Raw genomic sequence first — 19,883 nt, forward strand, 5'->3', positions numbered from 1 at the left:
TCTCAGAATCTCAGTTCCTGTATCTGCAAAAGTAATGACTAGATTATCCTGAAGGTCTTTTTTAGCCTTCAAATTTTAACACACAGTAGGAGCTCCATCAGTAACTGCTGAGGTAGTGAGGGAATGCAGGATTGTGACTAGACCAATATTACACACATGTGAAATCCAGCAACAGAGATGGTGAGCTCATCAACAATAGCAAGGAGGCTGGGAAGCAGAGCCCATCTGTAGACAGCATTTGTACTGCCATAAAAATAGCATAACAAGATTATATTGAAATATCCCACTATTTAACTTAATAATTTAAATGTTTGCCTAATGAGGTGGACTTGATTGGATTAGGGCATTCACAATTAATTTTGATAGATCACTTTACACATTAGAGGTGCATTCTTCTGAACCAGGAGGTGGAACGGAAGTGCAAAATGTTTACGTTCAAACGAGCATGTGATTTTGCAGAAAACATTAATCCCAGATCATGCACACTAAGTCAATTTCAGAAATGGCTTCTAGATATATTATTAGAAATTGCTCTTCAAATATAAAAAGCTTGTAATAGAGTTCTGTCCATTTTTCCTTTGGCTGATGGAAGTTGTTTTATAAATATGCCTATGATAGGATGTTTTCTTCATCCAAGCCTTTTGGTACTAATTGCAACTTTTTAAACACTGTAAGTAGTAGCTGTCATGAACACTTTGAATCCTATTACAAATATGTATTTCTGAACAATTTCACATTTAGGGGTGCATTCTTTCAACTATTTTTTGCTACTTTTTCCCCCTGTTTTTTAAAAAAGCGTTTGAATTGGAAACTGTGGATCCCCCTTTTTTGTTAAGGAAATAATTTTATTATGCAATAGGAAAATAGCATCAGCCCCCTCCTACATTCTCTCAAAAATTAAAGATCCAGGAGTGTTCACATCTGCCCCAGGAGTCAGGAATGAGCAGAGGCTAATGGCCTCTGGAAAGGTAAATTGGAATCAGGCCATAAAATCCATGCCAGAGTTCCAGGAAAAACACATTCCTCAATGCCATTGCTGTCAGATCAAAACTGCATCTCTGTTTTCTATCAGAAAATTATCTCATGTAGAGTGTCCATGGGCAAGGTGCTTCTTGAAGAATTCTTTGAGTCTCAAGCTACCCTTCTGAAAGATGGAGCTAAATCACCCACATCTCAAACCTGAGGAATGGAGGTCCTAAATGTGGCAGTGTTTAGTGAGAGAGCATGCAGTCATAAAAGCAGTGGTTTGGGACCGACTGACCATAGCTCAAATCCTGACTTTGCTCTTACTAGCTGGTTAACTTGTAGAAGGCACTAACCCTTTCTGAGACTCAAACTCATCATTTAGTAAATGGGGACAATCACACCTGATGGCGAGTGTTGTGAGAATCGAAAGCTACATCCCCTAATGCATGATAGCAGCTCTACAAGTTTTAATTCCTGCCACCCCACACCCAGTCTCCTTCTCTGGTAGGGAAGCAGTCCAAAATTCAAGGCACCATTGCCATCTTGGTTTCCGCAAGTGCTCCTGACAAGTCTATGGCACTTATGACATGGGGGCCCTGTTCTTCCTGGTCTTGGGAAACATGAGGTCTGCTCTGAAGGCTCCAAGCCACCTTTGTTGGCAGAAGCACCCCAATCTTCCTCCCTTCTCCTCCTCTGAGGTCCAAGCTCTATAATGAGACTTCATTAAACTCACCCAATGTGAGGTTTCAGTGACCCTCATAATGAAATCCAAGTACTTTCAAGGTGCTCTGATTTGAATACATCCCCCAAAAGTTCATGTGTTGGAACCTTAATTCTTAATGCAGCAGTGCTGCAAGGTGGGGCCTTTAGATGGTCATTGGGTCATGAGGGTGGAGCCCTCCTGAATGGATTCTTGCCATTACCATGGGAGTGAAGTACGGATTGCTGTAAAAAGGGAGCTCTGGAGCATCGCGATGTCTTCCGCACCTGCTTGCTTTGCCCTTCTGCCTTTCCGCAACGGGATGACGCAGCAGCTTTCCACAGTTCAGTTACCCGTGGTAAACTGCGGTCCGAAAATATTAAATGGAAAATTCCAGAGATAAATAATTCACAAGTTTTAAATTGCATGCCGTTCTGAGCAGCATGATGAAATCTTGGCCGTGCCCAGGTCATGAACCATCCTTTGTGCAATGCATACCCTACCTGTACGACAGTCACTTAGTAGCCCTCTGGGTTATCAGACCGACTGTCACAATGCTTGTGTTGAAATAACCCTTGTTTTACTTACATTGCAATGCAGTAAGATATTTTGAGAAAGAGTGATGACATTCACCTAATTTTTATTATATTGTTATGTGTTCTATTTGATTATTAGTTGTTGCTAAACTCTTACTGTGTCTAATATATAAATTAAACTTTATCATAGGAATATGTATAGGAAAAATGTCTTTTATACAGGGTTTCGTACTATCCATGCATTCAGGCATTCTCGACGGAGAAGGGAGCGCTACTGCATTCTGAACGCACGAACTCTCTCCAACCCCAGTACTTTGCTTATTTTTGCTGAGGGCTCACTCATCCTGGGATGCCCTTTCCTCTATTCTGCAACTAGGAAAGTTCTTATATTTCAATATCTAGCTCAAATGCCTCCTCCTCCCTTGTGGGTATAGCCACCATGGCTTTTTCTGGTCCTCTTTGGGTTTGTAATCTGTCCTGACACAGATATTATTCTGATATTAAGGCATTACAGGCTCCCTCAGAAAACCTCCATGCCTTTCCATCTCTGTGTCCCTGGGATCCTCAGAAACCAGGCTGATTATAAAGCTCTTAAAATCCTCCCAAGAATCCTATTGAGTTAGGCACTATTATTGAAGAAATCAAGGTTCAGAGACACTAAGTAGCTTGTCTATAGTCACACAGCCAGTGGGTGTAGAACAAGGATTTGAACCTTGAGAACGTCACCTCCAAGCCTGTGCTCTTTCCACTGCTCTATAATCCTTTCCATATCTCCTTAAATCTTCCACCAACCCAGAAGGCAGGCAGGGAAGGCCTCTTTATAGAAGAGGGAACTGAGGCTGATGGAAATGGTCACTTCCGAAGGCTTCCTGACTCATTCTGGGAACTGACTAAAGCTCTGGGTTTCTGATTCCAAAACCGGGCCTCTGTACAGCCACAGGCTCCTGTCAGTGACCTGCTGAGTCACCCACTCCAGAAAGCCACCTGCAGCAGGGTAGATAGAGCCTGGGCTATGGCAATGCCTGACAAATTCATGTGCCTCTCAGGGCCCTTCTAAGCCCCCTCACCACAGAGGTGACGAGTAAATGACAAGGGGCATCTCTGCTCCCAAGGGATTCCAGTCACGCGAACTCCGCCAATTAAGGCTGGAACGATGTCATCTCCTGAAATAGCATTTTAATGAGTGATGGTTGTGGGATAAATTGTTATCTTGTGATCCCTCATTAGAGAGCTTAATTAGATCCATCATAAAACATATTGATCAATGGCACTGAGCAGGTCCACAGGACATTCACCGTCTGCTGGAACATTCCTGCTCACCCTTTGGCAGAGCCTGGTGGGACCAGTCCCTGGGTCCTAAGAGCTGCTTGGGTGCAAGTTCTTTTTGAGTACCTGGGCACCATTATCCTGGTTCTTTCCTTCCTCCCTTATTTTCTTTCACAAATACGTATTTTAGCACCATCCATGTGCCAGGCACTGTGCTGGCTGCTTATGCTTTAACTTAGTTTATCCTCATGAATATCTGTTATTTCCTTATTTTGAAAATGGTGAAACAAAGGCTTGAGGCCCCAAGCTGTCAACTGGGTGTAGCCCCAACAAACTGAGTTATATTTCAGGTAACTTCTGGGGAGTGGCTAATGCAAGATGGACAAAAGTAAAACTGAAGGGAAGAGTAGATTTGATTAAACTCCTAATCCCTGCCGAGACTCTCTGCTGGGCAGTATATATATGTCACGTTTAACCTTCATATCAATGATGAGAATTTTCATCTTCATTTTATAGTTAAGAGAACCGAGTCTCAGAAATGTTACTTGCTCAAAGTAATACAGCCAGTGAATATCAGAGCTGGAATTAGAACATGGCTCTAGGAACATCACATCCAGACAGGTGTGGGTTCAAACCCCAGTGCTATTATATATGCACTATATAATTGTGTAATTTCTCAAGTTACATAAACCTTCTGAATATCAGACTCTGCATCTATAATACTGAGGGTAATAACTGGACCCATCTCATACAGTTATTTTGAGGATTCAATGAAATAATGCCTGTCAAGCATTTAAATAGTATCTGACCTACCCTAAGTGTTCAGTAAAGATTTTTCACTGAACATCCCAAGTGTTTCCGTTTGGAAAGAAGTTATCTGTTTCCTTATCTATAAAGTGAGTCTAGTAACCCTTGCCCTTAAACAATTCATAGGAGAGCACTTTAAAAAAGGTAAAGTATTCAAACTGGTTGGTCACCTTCTGTATACTTGTGTGCTGGCAAAAACTGGAGTCAGCATCTATTTTATGGAAGTTTTTTTTTTATCTCGGCTTACTGCAAACTCTGCTTCCTGGGCTGAAGCCATCCTCCCACCTCAGCCTCCCAAGTAGCTGGGACCACAGGCACACGCCACCAAATCTGACTAATCTTTTGTATTTTTGGTAGAGATGGGGTTTCACCATGTTGCCCAGGCGTTCTTAAACTCCTGAGCTCAAGCAATGCACCTGCCTCAGCTTCCCAAAGTGCTGGAATAACAGGCATGAGCCACTGCGCCCAGCCTGGAAGAATTTTAAATTATTATTTTTATTATTAAAATAATGCACTAGCACAATGGTGGTGGGGATGGGAAGATGGATCAAGAGAAAAAGGTGGGGGTGGGTAATAAAATCAGAGTATTGAGACTTCAGTGGAAGGTAGAGGTTACTTTGGTGGCCCAGGAAGTGGCCTGGGGAGTCTAACCAATGGGGCATGACTGGATTGATTCAAGGGTCTGGGCTCCACAGGGTGTGCGTGCAGTGGTGGTATGTGCACATATCTGCATTGTGCGTGTGTGTGTGTGTGTGTATGTGTGTTGAACATAATGCACATAGGATTGTAGAACTTTTCTATACAAAAGAAAGGACTCTGGAGATTCATCCATGGGTTGTGCAAGCAGGTGTTTGTGTGTGTGTGTGTGTGTGTGTGTTTCTCCTTTTGTGTATTGAGGCCGGTTTCCATGAGAGGGTGACTTGTTTCACCTGTGTATACTTGGAGATTTTTTTTTCCTTTTTTATTATAGTAAATGTAGCTTGAAAGCTGGGGATAGCATAGCTTTTCCCTGAACACAGATCACATCACATAATTTTTCTTTCAGAGAAAAGTGCTGCAAAATAACCTGCAGATGGTGAGTCTCTCTCTTTCTCTTTCTGTCCTGCTCTTGCGTGCTCTCTCTGTCTGTCTGACTCTGTTTTTCTCCATCTGTCTCCATGTCTCTCTGTATCTCTGTCTCTGAGGCCCTATATATAGCTTAAAATGCTTTCATATTTGAACACTTGGCATGTAAAATGCCCCCGTATTACACAACATAGCATGCATTTGGGTTTGTAATTAGATCATTGTTTCATCCCAAGTTCCACACATAATGATGCTGGACCTTGTTCCTTATTCCCTAGTACTACCTGCAAATACTGCCAGGTCTGGGTATCCTGCCCTAACCCCTTTCCCAGTTTTGTTTTTGCCAACTCCCCATGACAATCCTGCAACCTCACTGCTCCCTGCTCCCTTGCTGATCCTCTCCTGCAGCCTTCGCGATGGGTTCAGTGTTCCTCGGCGGCGGCTCAGAGCAGCCCCTACCTCCTCTCCCTCTTTCTCTCTCCCTCTTTCTCTCTCTCTCTCTGTCTTTCTCTCTCTGGCATAGCCTGAACAATCGCTTCACTCTGTTAGCAAGGCCATCAGAATTTCTGAACACAGTCACAAAATTTACATCCCTCCAACTGCCCCGATATAAACACTACCCAGAGGAAAGGGAGGAAAGGTCTCTTTTCTCTAAAATAAGAAGATGTAATTTTTTTTTTAAAGAAAGTGGGGAGGAATCAATATTCATTTTTAACCAATCTGGACATGTGTTAGAGGATATTGCTGAGAACAATTAGGGATGTATGAGTGAGAGGTTTATTTCTCACTTGCTTGTCAGGTCAGAAGACAATCTGTTTATTTTCCTGCTACAATTTTATTCGATAAACTGAAAGGATGGGAGCTAGGAAAGAGGGTATGAACAGGATGTGTGCTATCAATTTGTCAAATAAATAATCGTGCTTGGAAACAACAGATTTTATTAATTAGACAGGATGGTGTATTATTACCATTAAAGTGTTATATTGCATTAATTTTTATATTTTACTCGGCTACTAATTACTGTAAAAGATTTCGGGAATGAAGCAAAATAAAATCATGCCGCATTATACATAATGTAAAGATAGCGTGAATTAATTTGTCGGCCGCTCCTCGCCTGCCTCCGGGAGAGGAAGAGGCATGGAAGGGCCTCCGCTGCTCGGCTTGCCGGCCGCTCCAGAGCTCTGCACCAGCGCTGCTCCCGCCTTGTCGCAGGAGGCAGCTGTGAAGACCTGAGGTTCAAGACCTGGCTCAGCGGCGAGCTTGCTTGGTACCCTTTGGCAAATCACTTCTCTGAGGCCTCGGTTTCCTCTTCTATAAGTGTAAACATCCCTTCTTTTTTTTTTTTTTTTTTTTTTTGCCTTACAGGGTGGTTGTAAAGATCTAACGAATTCCCGAGAAGTAAAAGTGCTTTCAAATGTCAGAGGTGGGGAGACGGGTTGAGATCTAGTACAATAAGAAGAGGCAGAGGTGGGGGGCATCCAGAGTTCAGACCCTGCAGGGGCAACTCTGGTCAGACTTAATGCTCAGAGACTGCCAGGATTGGGGGTCCGGATAGTTAGGGCTTGGGGAGGGAATTAGGGCTCTCCAAGGCCATCCAGCGGTCGTCTCAGCCACCCCCTCACTGGACAGTGCCTGGGAGTGGGGGCCCATGGCCACACCCTGGTTGAGCCGAGTTCCTCACTATAAATGCAGACTAGAATACACCTCCGTTGTCCCCAGGTGCTCACACCAGGGAATCCCTCACTGGGTATTGGCACAGTGGAAAAAAGCACGATTCTTGTCAGACAGGACCAGGTTTTAATACCTGCACAGCCACACACGAGCCATGTGGCCACAGCCAAGTCCCTTACCCTCTCTGAAGGGCAGTTTCTTCTTCAGTTAAAAAAAAAAAAAAGTTGTTTGCTCAGGAATAAAATTCCCACGCTGGGCACAAGTTCTGGCAAAGGAGGCGGCGGCTGGGCCCTCACGAGGGTGCCAGGGTCCCCAGGGCTCCCGATAACAGCACAGCCGCATGGGGACTAGGAGCCCCAGCAGAGCCCTCCCCGTCCAGCTCCATCCAGGCGCTGCCTCCCGGGTCCTCGCTGACCTCCGCTCGGGCAGAAGCCACCAAGTCCCAGGGCGGCCCCCAAGCCCCACCCCGGGGGCGCGGTTCTCCCTCGCTCGGCGGCCGAAGCCCAGCCACGTTTTTCTCCAGGCTGGGTCTCCGCAGCCAGGGCCGGACGAGGGCCATTTCTCACGACCCACTGCCACCTACTGTCCGCAGCGGAGAACTGCAGACCGAGCGCGGCAGGCCTCTGGGAAGCTGCCACCGGGAGGGGCCAGAGCCCCAGGCGGCGCTCAGGCCCCTTGGCCTGGAGCCCCAGTTCCCAATGTGTTATGGATAGGTGCTGCAGCCCTGTGGGAACAACTCAGCTGGCCACCTGAAGCCCTGATGCTCTGGCTTGCACTGTTACTGGGGTAACTGGACCCCTGGGGACACAGGAGCACTAGGGCAAGCGCCTCCCTCCCCATCCGGCTATAGTCCCCTTTAGAGGCCTGAAAATTCTGCCCCTGGGTTTGGAGGGCTGTCTCTGGCTGCTTGAACTGGACCTGATGTAGGGCTTCCGGAACAATTGTCCCTGTTTCCAGTTTCCAGATTAGAACTTCGCCTGTCCTGCAAGTCTGACCTGAGTCTGAGCTGGGCCTGCCTTCAGCTTTCTCCGTATTCTCTGGATGCCTTATGTAACCCTCTTTTGGGGCATGGATCAGGCAGCCCTGCATAAAAGCATGGTCCCAAATCTTGACTTCTCCACTCACAAGCTGGCTGATCTGAGGTAAGTGACTCAGCCTTCTTGTGCCTAGTTTTCCTCATCTTTAAACCAGCAATATCAATAGTAACTTCCATATAGGGTTGTCATGAGGATAAAATGAGTAGATATATATATACACACACACACACAAAGGAATTAGAACAAGGCCTGGCACACAGTAAATGCCTTATACATACATAGTAGTGCATTATCCAATCATTAGGGATTATCTGTGTCAGTGTTATCTGTGTGCCTGTCGCAAGACTTCCATTTGATTGTGAGCTCCGTAAGTGCAGAAATCATCTGTGATTCAGCCATGAATCCTCAGCTACTTGCACACAGAAGGTTGCAGTATCAGTTATCCATGCATTCATTCATGCATTTAATAAATATTTATTCTACTAAGTGCCAAGCACTATGTCCTGGGTTTACAAATATTAATAAAGACAAAGACCCTTCACTCATAGAGCTTACGTTGTTTGGAGAAGACAGAAAGAGAGCAAACAAGTAAGTTGATAAAATGGGTACATCTTGTAATAAGTGCTAGGAAGAGAACAGCCAGACTCTTTGAAAGAGGATGATGGAGGAGGAGCATGGAAGAGAGCTTTTGGATGGTCAGGGAAGGCATTGCTTCTAAAGGCCTCTGAAGAGGTGATAATTAAGCTGAAATTTAAATGAAAAGGAAGAAGCTGGTGGATGCCTGGGGTATAGGCAAAAGATGGACTGCAAAGGAGGAAACTTCCTAAGGTGATGGAAATGTAACAGTGGTTGCCTAAGTATATTTATATAGTTGTCAAAACTCATCAAACTGAACCCTGAAAAGGAGTGAATTTTATTCATAAAAATTATGCTTCAGGATGGGCACAGTGGCTCATGCCTATAATCCCAGCACTTTGGGCCTACGTGGGTGGATCACCTGATGTCAGACGTTCAAGACCAGCCTGGTTAACATGGTGAAACTTAGTTTCTACTGAAAATACAAAAAGTAGCCAGGCCTGGTGGTGTGCACCTGTAATCCCAGCTATTTGGGAGACTGAGGCAGGAGAATTGCTTGAACCCGACAGGCAGAGGTTACAGTGAGCTGAGATCACGCCATTACACTCCAGTCTGGGCAATAAGAGTGAAACTCCATCTCAAAAATAATAATAATAATAATAATTATGCCTCAATAAAGCTGATTTAAAAATAAAAGATGGTAGCCAAGTAAAAAATCAAGGAAGAGCATTCCAGACATTGCAAAGAAGAGCTGATGCTTAGCCTCTGAAGCAGGGAAAATCTTTTTGCATCCTGGGAAGGCCTGTGTGGATGAAGCATGGTAAAAAAGAGGGGAGGTAGCAAGAGATGAGGCAAAGCCATGACATGCTGGACCTGGTGGGGTCAGGATTTTATTATGTGTGAACAGAAAAAGCCCTTGATTTGCTATCAAAAGTCCTAAACCCTGGTCTGGACTTTCTAGCAGTGTTGTCTTGGATGAATCATTGAACTATTGTGAATGTATTTTAAATGTGTAAAATAGGACTACAAATGATATGCAGGGATCCCATCAAAGGGGGCTGCAGCCAGGGTTGACTATGAAGGCAGGCTGACTGACACCTGACACCTGGGGATATACCCACATACTTTTATTGGGCACTCAAAAGATTGCTCATTGAATTAAAATAGTGCATGCCTGTACGGAGCAGAGACCTATGACCTTTCAAATAGCAGTTGGTGAGTGGTGGGGTGGAAGAATGGGAATTATTACCATAATTAGGGCATTGACTAATTAGGACATTGAGTCCTTCAGTGTGTCCTCACCTATCCAATACTGTTTTTCTCTCTTATAGGCAATTCTTCTTTTCCTTGGTCTTATAGCATGTGTCACAGTTTATTATTATGCATTTAAATTCTGTACATCTTTGTTTAGTGTCTGACTTTCTGTGGACTGCAAGTTCCATGAGGACCAGGACTGTATCTGTTCTCTAAACCACTGTACCCCAGTATCTAACACTGTCATTGGTACATAGGAGGCACTCAGTAAATACTAATTGAATGAATGAATGAATGAATGAATGGAAATAACCATTTATCCAAAGACAATTAACTATCCACAGGGCCCTTTCTGGTTCTTCCTGAATAATCCACCTTCTTCCCATTACCCACTGGAAGCTCATCGCTTAAGCCTTCCTTTTTGGGTTTTCTCCATCATCCTCATTCTAAATTCAGCACTGACCAACCCCACAGAGTTTCTTTCTATTTTAATAAACATCTACACAAAATTAAGGAGATAAAGACTGGTGGTTGTGTTTGATTTCACACTGGTTTTGGCCTTTGATATTGTAAACTACTTTCACTTTAATTTGGTTTTCTGAAGTAGATCGGGTTGAATCGACTATAATTCCCATTTTCCACATGAGGAGCCACACAGTTGACGAGATGGATTAACTCATCCCATGGCATAGCTAGGGAGTGGCAGGAACACAGATAAACCCCGGGTCCCATGGCTCTAAATTCCATGATCCTTTTCCCTCCAGGTTCCTCTGCTTGATGGTTCTATGTGCAATACATTTCTCCCTTCACACCTTAGGCACTGATGGTGCATGACAAACCGTGATGATGGTTCTCCACTGAGAAAAGATGATAAAGTCTCTCAGAAGCAATACTGTTCTTACCGTAAGTATCTAATCCACTTCCAGTAGCCATCGGGGCAAATGGAGGACATTATAACACGATTACATGCATAGATCCCAAGTAAGGCCTCTAGAGCCAGATCTGCCAGGTTTGCATATTGGCCTTGCCACCTTCCAGCCCTCCAAACTTGGGTGATTTATTTCAGGTCTCTGTGCTACAGCTCCTCATCCTAAATTGGAGATAAGAATAGTGCTACTATATAGGGTTTCTGGGTGAATTAAATGAGTTAATACATGTAAAATGCTTGGAAAATTGCTTATCCAATAGAAAGTGGCCAATTGATGTTGTCCTTCCTTCCTTTCCTCCCTCTCTTCATCCCTCCTCCCTCCCTCCTACCTTCCTTTCCTCCTTCCTTCCTTCCTTCTCTCCCTCCTTCCTTCCCTCCTTCCTTCCTTCTCTCCTTCCATCCTTCCTTCCCTCTTTCCTTCCTTTCTTCCTTCTCTTTCTATATTTCTCTCTCCACTTCTTTCTCTGTTACTTTTTTTGTTCTTCTCTTTTCTTTTTTCTCTCTTGCTCTATATTATTCTTCCTAAATTCCTGTCTCTTCTCTGAATGTAACTTCACAATAGTGCATCGATAAATATTTGCTGAACCAATACATAAATGAGTAAAGAAAAAGGAAGAGAAGGAGGGAGATGATGCCTGGCACAGGATGTGAAGAAGTGAGGATAGAACAAAACAAGATAATCTTGTGTTTTTATATGTTTGTTTTTATCTTAATGTATGAGCTATAACAGGTAAGACACTCTCATCCTGTTTTACCATGGGAAAGTCAACCAACCTCTCTGCGCCTCCATTTCTGCATCTGTATGGGAGCAGCATTGAACTAGATAGTCCTTATGTTTTCTGTCTCTGACTCTGAGTCTACAATTCCATCTATATGAAATGGGTGTTGACTTTTCCTAGCATTTGAAATGAGATGGGGAGGGGATGGAATAAGCCAAATGTACATTTCCAAATGAAACCTGTTTCACCTGTGGCACCCATACAAGACTTCGCAGGTGAGTACTTGTTTTGATCTCACCCTGGTGTTGACTTCTATCTCCTACTCTGCCTCTTAATAGCAATGGGACTTTGAGCAAGACACTCAACATCTCCAAGCTTCCCTTTCATCATCTTATTATGGGACTAAATGAGATGATGCATTGTAAGATGCTTAGCACAGTGATCAACATGTAGTAAATGTTCATTAAATTACCAGTGATGTGCGTTGTTAAAGTGTGTATATGACCTCAAGCCTTGACAAAACCCACTCTAAGGCCAAATGATGAGTTTCCTATTAGCTGGTATTTTGGGCATTTTATGATTAAGCATTCATTGAAAATCCACTATCTGTTAGAAATTGAACCTCATGATAGCATAGGGAAGTCATGAGTTCTGACTCAAGGTTCAAAGGATTACATGCATTTTTTCAGGTCCCAATATGTTTCTCGTACTTTGCTATATTATGCCCTTTAGTCCTTCTAACAACCCTGTAGGTAGGTTTTGTTGGGGTTACAGGAATGAATTGAACTCAGGAAGCTGCAGAAGTAGAGCCTGCAGGGAGCAGGTGTGATGGGAATTCACAGGACTCAACCTGGACCACACCCAGCTCCTTCCCCTCTGTAAGCCACAGTCAGCGAATATCCTGATTGCACAGTGCCAAGGATGGGAGTGCTGTTGAGACTCTCATCAACCCTGCAGAGTGGGAAAAAACATGAGTACCTCCCTCATGAATTCTCAGTCCTTGCTTCTGGCTTCCTGTCCCTTCTCTTCTTTGACTTCTTCTACTCAAGGCTTGGGCATAAATAATGTACCTGAGCATGAATAAACACTGTGACTGGCTTCCCTCTCCCAGGGGATGTTTTGCTTTTGCAGCTGGATCTCTCATGTCTTCTGAACCCGAACTCCAAGCCTCCACATTCTTACTTAATTAGAATCCAAAGGCCTTAACCCAGCACGTGGGCTCTTCCCCAGCCTCCCTCCCTCTCTCCCTCCCACCTGAGTCAGCTTGCCTGTGGTTGTCTTCTCTGATTCCAGCCTGAAGACCCTGGTCTACTCGACCCCTCCTCATACACCACATCTCCAGGATTCTACTGATGCTGCTTGCTGCTTCTGCTGGAATACTTCACATACCCAAATACTGCCTCTACTTTAGGTCTCAGTTCAGAGATCACCTCCTCCAAGAAGGCCTCTGTGATTTTACAGCTGGAAATAGTTTTTCTCTCAGAGAAATCATTACAGCAGTGGTTCACAACTTTGAATATGAATTTTTGCACATGAATCAGCCCAAATATTTTGTTAAAATGCAGATTCACAGAGAGTAGGTCAGGATGGGGTCTGAGATTCTGCATTTCCGACTTGCCCACCCATGATGTTTGCTGATTCTTCTGGTCTGTGAATTACCCATTGAGTAGCAAGTCATTGCCCAATCTGGCTGTGTATCAGAATCACTTGACAAGCGTATTGAAACTGTGGATCCTGGGGCGAGAGGTTGATCCAGGTTTTGTGGGGCCTGAATTCATTCCATCTACAGAGTCCTTTTAAAAGTATATATATAAAGTTATGAATAAGAAATTGCCACCTATGGTACCAGCTGCTTGGGAAGCTGAGGTGGAAGGCTCACTTGAACCTGGGAGGTAGAGGTTGCAGTGAGCTGAGATCGCACCACCGCCCTCCAGGCTGGCCAAGAGAGCAAGAGCCTGTCTAAAAAAAAAGGAATTGCTGGATCTTCTCCCAAGTCCCTGGAAGGAGCTGTGCAAGTGAAGGGTCTTGACGTATAAACTTCACTAGCTGCAAGGTAAATCTACTTTTGCCTGGGGCCCACACGACAGGAGAATCTTGGAAGGCAGGAACTATATGTGTGTTTTGTTTTTAGAATTTCTCCAGGTTATTCATAGTGACCAATTCTAGACCTACCCCCATGCCCCCTCTAGGAATAGAGCACTTGAACTCCTGTCCATCCACTTACCTCCCTCTATTCCTTTCATCTCCAAAGCCACTGTGCCAGGCACTGGGATAGACCCCACAGAAACAAGGACCAAGGACAGGCAGGGTCCTGCCCTCAGCAAGCTCGTGGTCTACTGGAAAACTGGTCACAGCTTCACAAAATAAACTCCTATCAGCTGTTCGTCCAAGTGCTGCAGGGATCAGAGGAGAGAACAAAACTCAGTCCTGATAAAAAGACAAGACTGGGAGGTCTCCCAGAGGGGCTGACATCGAGCGAGCTCTTACCAAATTACTGGGGCTTCTCCAAGCAGAGGGAACACTCTGTGCAAAGGCAGGGAGGCTGAGAGAATATGTTCTCTTCAAGAACTAGCCAATTGAATCCATGTGTGGCAGAAGAGCAGGGCATATTTTGGGGGTTGGCGGCAGGGGGCAGGGCTGTGAGGAATGGGTATGGAGAGGTGGCTAGGCTCTCAGGAGTTGGGGCTCTTTGGGAGTGGATGGTGGGCAGTGGATGGTTTTCAGGCAGGGGATTAGCATGATCAGGTCTTTTTTTTTACACGTGCATGCATTACTTTCAACTTCCAACAATAACTAGTTCTTTCCATGACATTACATTATTAGATCCAGAGACCTTTATTTCTTTTTTAAAAACATCTTTAGTTCTTTAATGACTATTTCTTTTAAAGTAATTGTTGAATGTCAGATAGCCTGTGAAGTATTTTGATCTTATTTGTTCCTCCTACAAACTCTGGGAGGCATAACGGATGATGTCTATTTAACAGATGTATGAACTGAGGACAGGAAAGTTTAAGGGACTTGCCGAAGGTAACAGAAATAGAAAATCTGAAAAGCCTTAAGACCCATAGATGAGCATGGTGCCAGGCACACAGCAAGGACCAAAACTGTTTGGTGAATTAAGAGATGAATGCTGAGGATAAAAGAGCTTCACTTGTTAAGGCAATTTAGGGAAGCACATGCCAGTAAATTTGAGGGATGTGAGGCCTCCTTTCTGTTTCCCTGGAAATCCCAGGTTCTTGCTCCTGGGGGAGAAAAATTCTTCCTAATTTCCATACATGTGCCCTCTTACCATTCCCTTCCAGAAGCCATGCCTTCCTCATGCACTCTGTCTCAGTCAGAGAAAAGATACAGCAGAAGCACAGACTGTGGAACTTAGTGAAGAAAGTTGTTTTGGTGATTTTATGTGATTGGGTGGCAGGTGGATTTTAATAGGGCTTTTCGAAACCATTGCATTCAATACAACTCAATTCCATTATTCCAATTAGGACAAATGAACTTGACTTTAAAAATATTTAGTGAGTGCCTAATATTGCTACTGGCAAGTGATAGTGAGTGAGAATCCCCAGGATGCTGGAGGCCTCTGGAAACAGGAGTTGAACTTGACATAGATCCTTGATTTTAGTTTTCCCTCTGGAATACATTCTAATCTATAGCAAAATGTGGCTCCTTGTTCATAGCTGGGACCTTCAGCCATTTCCTCCAGTGAGTTCAGCCTTATTTCCCTGCTCTCCTTGCCAAAAATGATGATGGTCATGACGTTTCATAAAGCATGTGACAGTATTTTCTGGACTTGACAATAGTACAGGAGAAAAGAAAAGTTAGATCATTATGATTCCTCTCCTACAGAAGTTCAGAGAAGTTCAAAAACCTGCACAGTTAGGAAGTTGTGGCACTGGGGCCAGAACCCGATTTTCTAATGCCTGGTGGGGACAATTCCAATATGACATTATTGCTAGGTCACCAATCTGGCAGTTAATTAATATCTTTGTGATGATATGTTCACATGTTATTCTCTCATCTGCTCACACTTGTCAGTGTTTTCTTTCCAAATAAGCTGTAAACAAGTTATACGAAGGAAGCTATGATTTCACTCCTATTCTCTTATATGCCAAACACTGTGAGGTATTATTATGGGGGGTACTAGGGTTACAATTACTAATATAATAAACATACTTCCTGTCCTCTGACGGTGTATCATCTAACTGAATAATCATATTTTATGACTTTTTGAATTTTTACTATGTCTTAAGTATTGCGTTCTCCACTTTACAGATGAGTACATTGAGATCCAGAAAGTAACCAGGAACTTGTCTAGAAGGGGAGAGCTGGGATTCCCACAGATTCCTGGATTTCTGCTTCCCAGAAGCTGCCCCAGGGCTGAGCCAACACAGTATGCTATGGCAGTTTAAACACATGGCTTTTGAAGTCAGACAGATTCAAATCTCAGCCCAGCTAATTACTTGTGTGATCTTAGACAGGCTGTTTCCCTTTAAACCTCAGTTTCTACATCTGTAAAGTAGGGGTCATGACAACCGGCTCCCAGTTATTTTGTTACATGGGTCAGTTAAAAATACGAAGAATGTGAGACTCTTAAATGAATACCTGGTGCAGCGCAAGGGCTCAATAAACAGTAGCTATTCTCACTATTACTATTAATCACTGGCAGACACAGCACCACTCTGCCTGCAGTTATGTGCACGGTGCTTTAGTAGTTTCTTTTCCCCCTGAGTTGTTGAGAGTAAAATACTGTCCTCCCCGCTTCAGCTCCCCACATTCCAGAAACAGAGACCACTTACACAAGCAGCAACAGGGTCCATTTCTATGACCAGTGGAGCCAATGGCCCGCTCGTTGGAAACAACAGCAAGCAAAGTGTCAGGACTCAGAAGCCGCCAACAGGCTTCAGGACCCTGCCAAGCCCTCGTGCCCACTCGAGCAGCCAGGGGGAGGGGGTGGCTATGGCATAAACACACGTTTGCTTTCATTTGGCTTAGCTGACTGTGTGTTTTGTTAAACAAATTTAGGTTTGGAAAAGATTATTTTTGGTACACTGCTGCATAATTAGATGAATTTTCATGAGTTTATTCTTGAAATAAACTTTGAAATTGTCCGTGTTTTACTGTTTTTTAATCATCTGCAGATACTGTTTTTTGAGACTTAGCATGAAAAAAAAACCTTGTTACATATCAGTTTAATTTAGATTCAAATAAAATAATTTTTTGAATTTGCAGCAACAACAAGTCTGCGAAAGTGGTTGTAACTGGTGCTGAGTTGTTTGAGGATCAAGATAATTACAGTATAAAGGATAAGAGAGAATATAATATCCTGGCATCCAGTGCCTATTCAGCTAATCCCCAGCCCTTGACAGATGTTCAAACACAGTATTTTTAAAAGCTGACTTTTAAAAAAACAGGGCAATTCACTTATTAGATATAAACAACATGATAAGAAATTCAAAGTCTGACATCCATTACGAACCGTCCGTGTTGAGAAGCGTGAGAGACAAGGCAGAAAGTCAAATGCGCTGTGCTCATTGCTGTAATGGGTGTCCAAGCAGGGCTGGGATTGCAGAAAGACCAGGCCCCCACTTTGCCCGGGGCGCAGGTTTCATCTGTACCAGCCTCCGAGAAGCAGAGCCCCAAAGGCAGCTTCGATGATGCTGTAAGCCTACGCAGCAGCCTTTCTGGCGGCTGCTTGAAACCGAGGCTGCCAGCAGCCAGCACCAGGATAGTTTGGCCGGCTTTAAACAATAGCCACGTAGTGATAGGTGGTCCATAAAGATGGTCAGGCAGATGGAGGGTTAATGAGTGGGGAGTCTGTTGGCTCAAAGATCGCTCTTGTCGCTGGCCTCCGACACCCCTCCACTCTCATTCATCAAACATACTGAGCCTGAGTATCTGTTGGGAATCAAGGCTGACTGCTAGCCTCTGGGTTCAGAGATGAATAAGACTCATTCATGCCCTGCCTCCAAAATCCCACAGTGCAGCAAAGGAGATAAATTATATCCATTGACAACAACTACAATTATTATTATTATCATTATCATTATTAAACTTTGTTTATATGCTAAACTTAATTCTAAGTGCTCTTCCTAATTCCCACAATAATCTTATGGAATAGGTGTTATTATTATGCCCATCTTACAGATGAGAAAGCTATGGCACCGAATGAATCAGTATGTGATGAAGTTATTTCTGACTGTGGCTGGTAGCAGTGGTGGAGGAGGAACCACAGAAGGCTTTATGGAAAGGGTAGGGTTTGGATTGAGTCTGTATGGACAGTGGGGTTTGAAACGTGGAGATCCAGGAAAAGGACATTCAAGGCAGAGAGAACAATGGAGAGAGAAGAGCAAAAATATTATCTGGTGAAGTAAGACACCAAGCTGCACTGAGGATGGCATGAAATTGTCTTTTTTCCTTCCTATTGGAAAGAAATTCTTTATAAAAAGCCCTTGGCACCCTGGGAAGCACAGGCTCAACTGTGGATGCTGATGCTTCTTCCCTTTCTGTCAAATATTTTTTCTGCAGTCCTTAAAACTGCCTCTGTAATAGCAGTGGTTCCAAGGTGGCCAATTGCAGAGGTTCAGGGGAAACTCCAGCAGATGCTTCTCTCCCAGGAAGAGCCAGGCTTCAGCATCAGAGGGTGCCAGTACTGTGTATTATTCCAGGTGCAAGCACATTCAAAAGGCAGACCACTTGTTCCACTTGTCTCTTGGTTTTCATTGCATGCTTCAATGATACATATCATTTCACTACCGCTAATCTGTTTTTAGTATTGTGTTAAGAATTACCTTATCTGCATAGTACTTTAATTAACTAATTTATTTATCTTTAGAGACAGAGTCTCTATCTTTCACCGTGGCTGGAGTACAATGTTGTGATCATGGCTCACTGCAGCCTAGAACTCCTGGACTCCTGGATCCTCCTGCCTCAGCCTCCCAAGTAGCAGAGACTATAGGCACATACCACCATGCTCAGCTAAGTTTCGTTCCTTCCTTCCTTCCTTCCTTCCTTTTTCTTTTTCTTTCTTTCTTTTTTTTTTTTTTTTTTGAAACAGTGTCTCGCTATGTTGCCCAGGCTGGTCTCAAACTCTTGACCTCAAATAATCTTCCTGCTCCCGAAGTGCTGAGACTACAGACGTAAGCCACCACGCCTGGCTCAACTTTAAAACAATTGCTGAAAAGGATCTTCTTTCAGAAAATATTCCATTTTCTCCCACCCCACCCATCCCCGACGTGCTCACAGAGCACATCTTTCCATGAGGACACGCATGCAAGGCAAGGGAGAGGGGTCTGAAGATTATGCGAAGAGCCTGCTCTACTTCCCCTGCTGTAGGGTGGCCAGGGCTGACACACTTAGAATTCAAATGGGCCCACCCTAGACTGGCTAGCTGTCATGGCCTCAGAGCCAAGGAGAAAGTGGTCAGCTGCTGGGTGTGACCTGTACTCCAGGAGTTTGCCAGACAAGTATTACTTGAGTGTTTTCTAGAGACCAGATGTCAGCCACTCATGAGACACAGTCTGTGTTGGGCTGTTTTAGCTCTTGCCCAAGTGGGTCATCAGGAGTGGGTGTGGGAGCACAAAGCAGGAAGAAAGGATTAACTTCTCTATCTCATGCTTACCCTGGGCTCCACCTCAAGGAAGCATAGGTCCCCACTCTGGTTTCAGCCGCACACTCTCTTGGCAGCCTTCAGAAATGTACAAGGCTTCCAAAGAGTAGCCTCTTTCAAGGAACTTCTCGGCCCTGGCTTAGTTCTAGGGGAGGAGGTGAGCCTGGGCAGGGTGTGCCAGGGCTGTTCTCCTGCTCCTTCAGCACCCCTGAGGTGGCCTCTGCTCAGGATGTCCTCATGCTCCTCGGGGTTCCTGAAACAACCACAGGATTCAAGGATGTGGGGCTGTGGTCATTGCCCTCTCACTCTTTACATGTTTCTTTATGACCAGACATCTCAGATTCTCTGAACTCAGACTCAATTTCAAAAGCTTCCTGCCTTTTCTCCCAATATAATAATATTAACTAGCCTTCATGGAGTGTTTTCCAGGTACCTGATGCTGCTCTAAGAATTTTACATATATTATCTAATTTAATTCTCACCCAATCTTAAGGTCTGTAAGATGAGATGCACACATGTCCTGGGGCTAGTACATGCCTATCCTTCCCCACATTTAACAGAGATTTCATTAAGGATGAAGATCAAATGACAGACAGACTGAACAAATGAATGAATGATGGGAGGAAAGAAAGAAGGTCGCCAAGAACATGAAAAGAACCGCTGAGCTGAAAGTGAAAGAAACACTCAGCCACTTACTAGTTGGGAGTGACTTTGAGCAAAATCTGTAAGCCTTAGTTTTCCCTTTGTAAAAA

At 44.1% G+C, this 19,883-nt stretch overlaps 1 protein-coding gene across 1 annotated transcript in view; it reads right to left on the reverse strand.

Annotated features, from left to right (window-relative positions):
- The window catches only part of LOC111555018, a 61,801-nt gene extending 47,901 nt beyond the window's left edge, over positions 1-13,900 (reverse strand). Inside the window, exon 1 of the mRNA XM_023230782.2 lies at positions 13,750-13,900. Coding sequence (XP_023086550.2) covers positions 13,750-13,768 — 19 coding nt within the window. The 5' untranslated portion in view covers positions 13,769-13,900. The remainder of the gene's footprint in view (positions 1-13,749) is intronic.
- Positions 13,901-19,883: the final 5,983 nt, after the last annotated feature.

The sequence above is a fragment of the Piliocolobus tephrosceles genome, chromosome 13 (assembly GCF_002776525.5).
Source record: "Piliocolobus tephrosceles isolate RC106 chromosome 13, ASM277652v3, whole genome shotgun sequence".
NCBI classification, from domain to species: Eukaryota; Metazoa; Chordata; class Mammalia; order Primates; family Cercopithecidae; genus Piliocolobus; species Piliocolobus tephrosceles.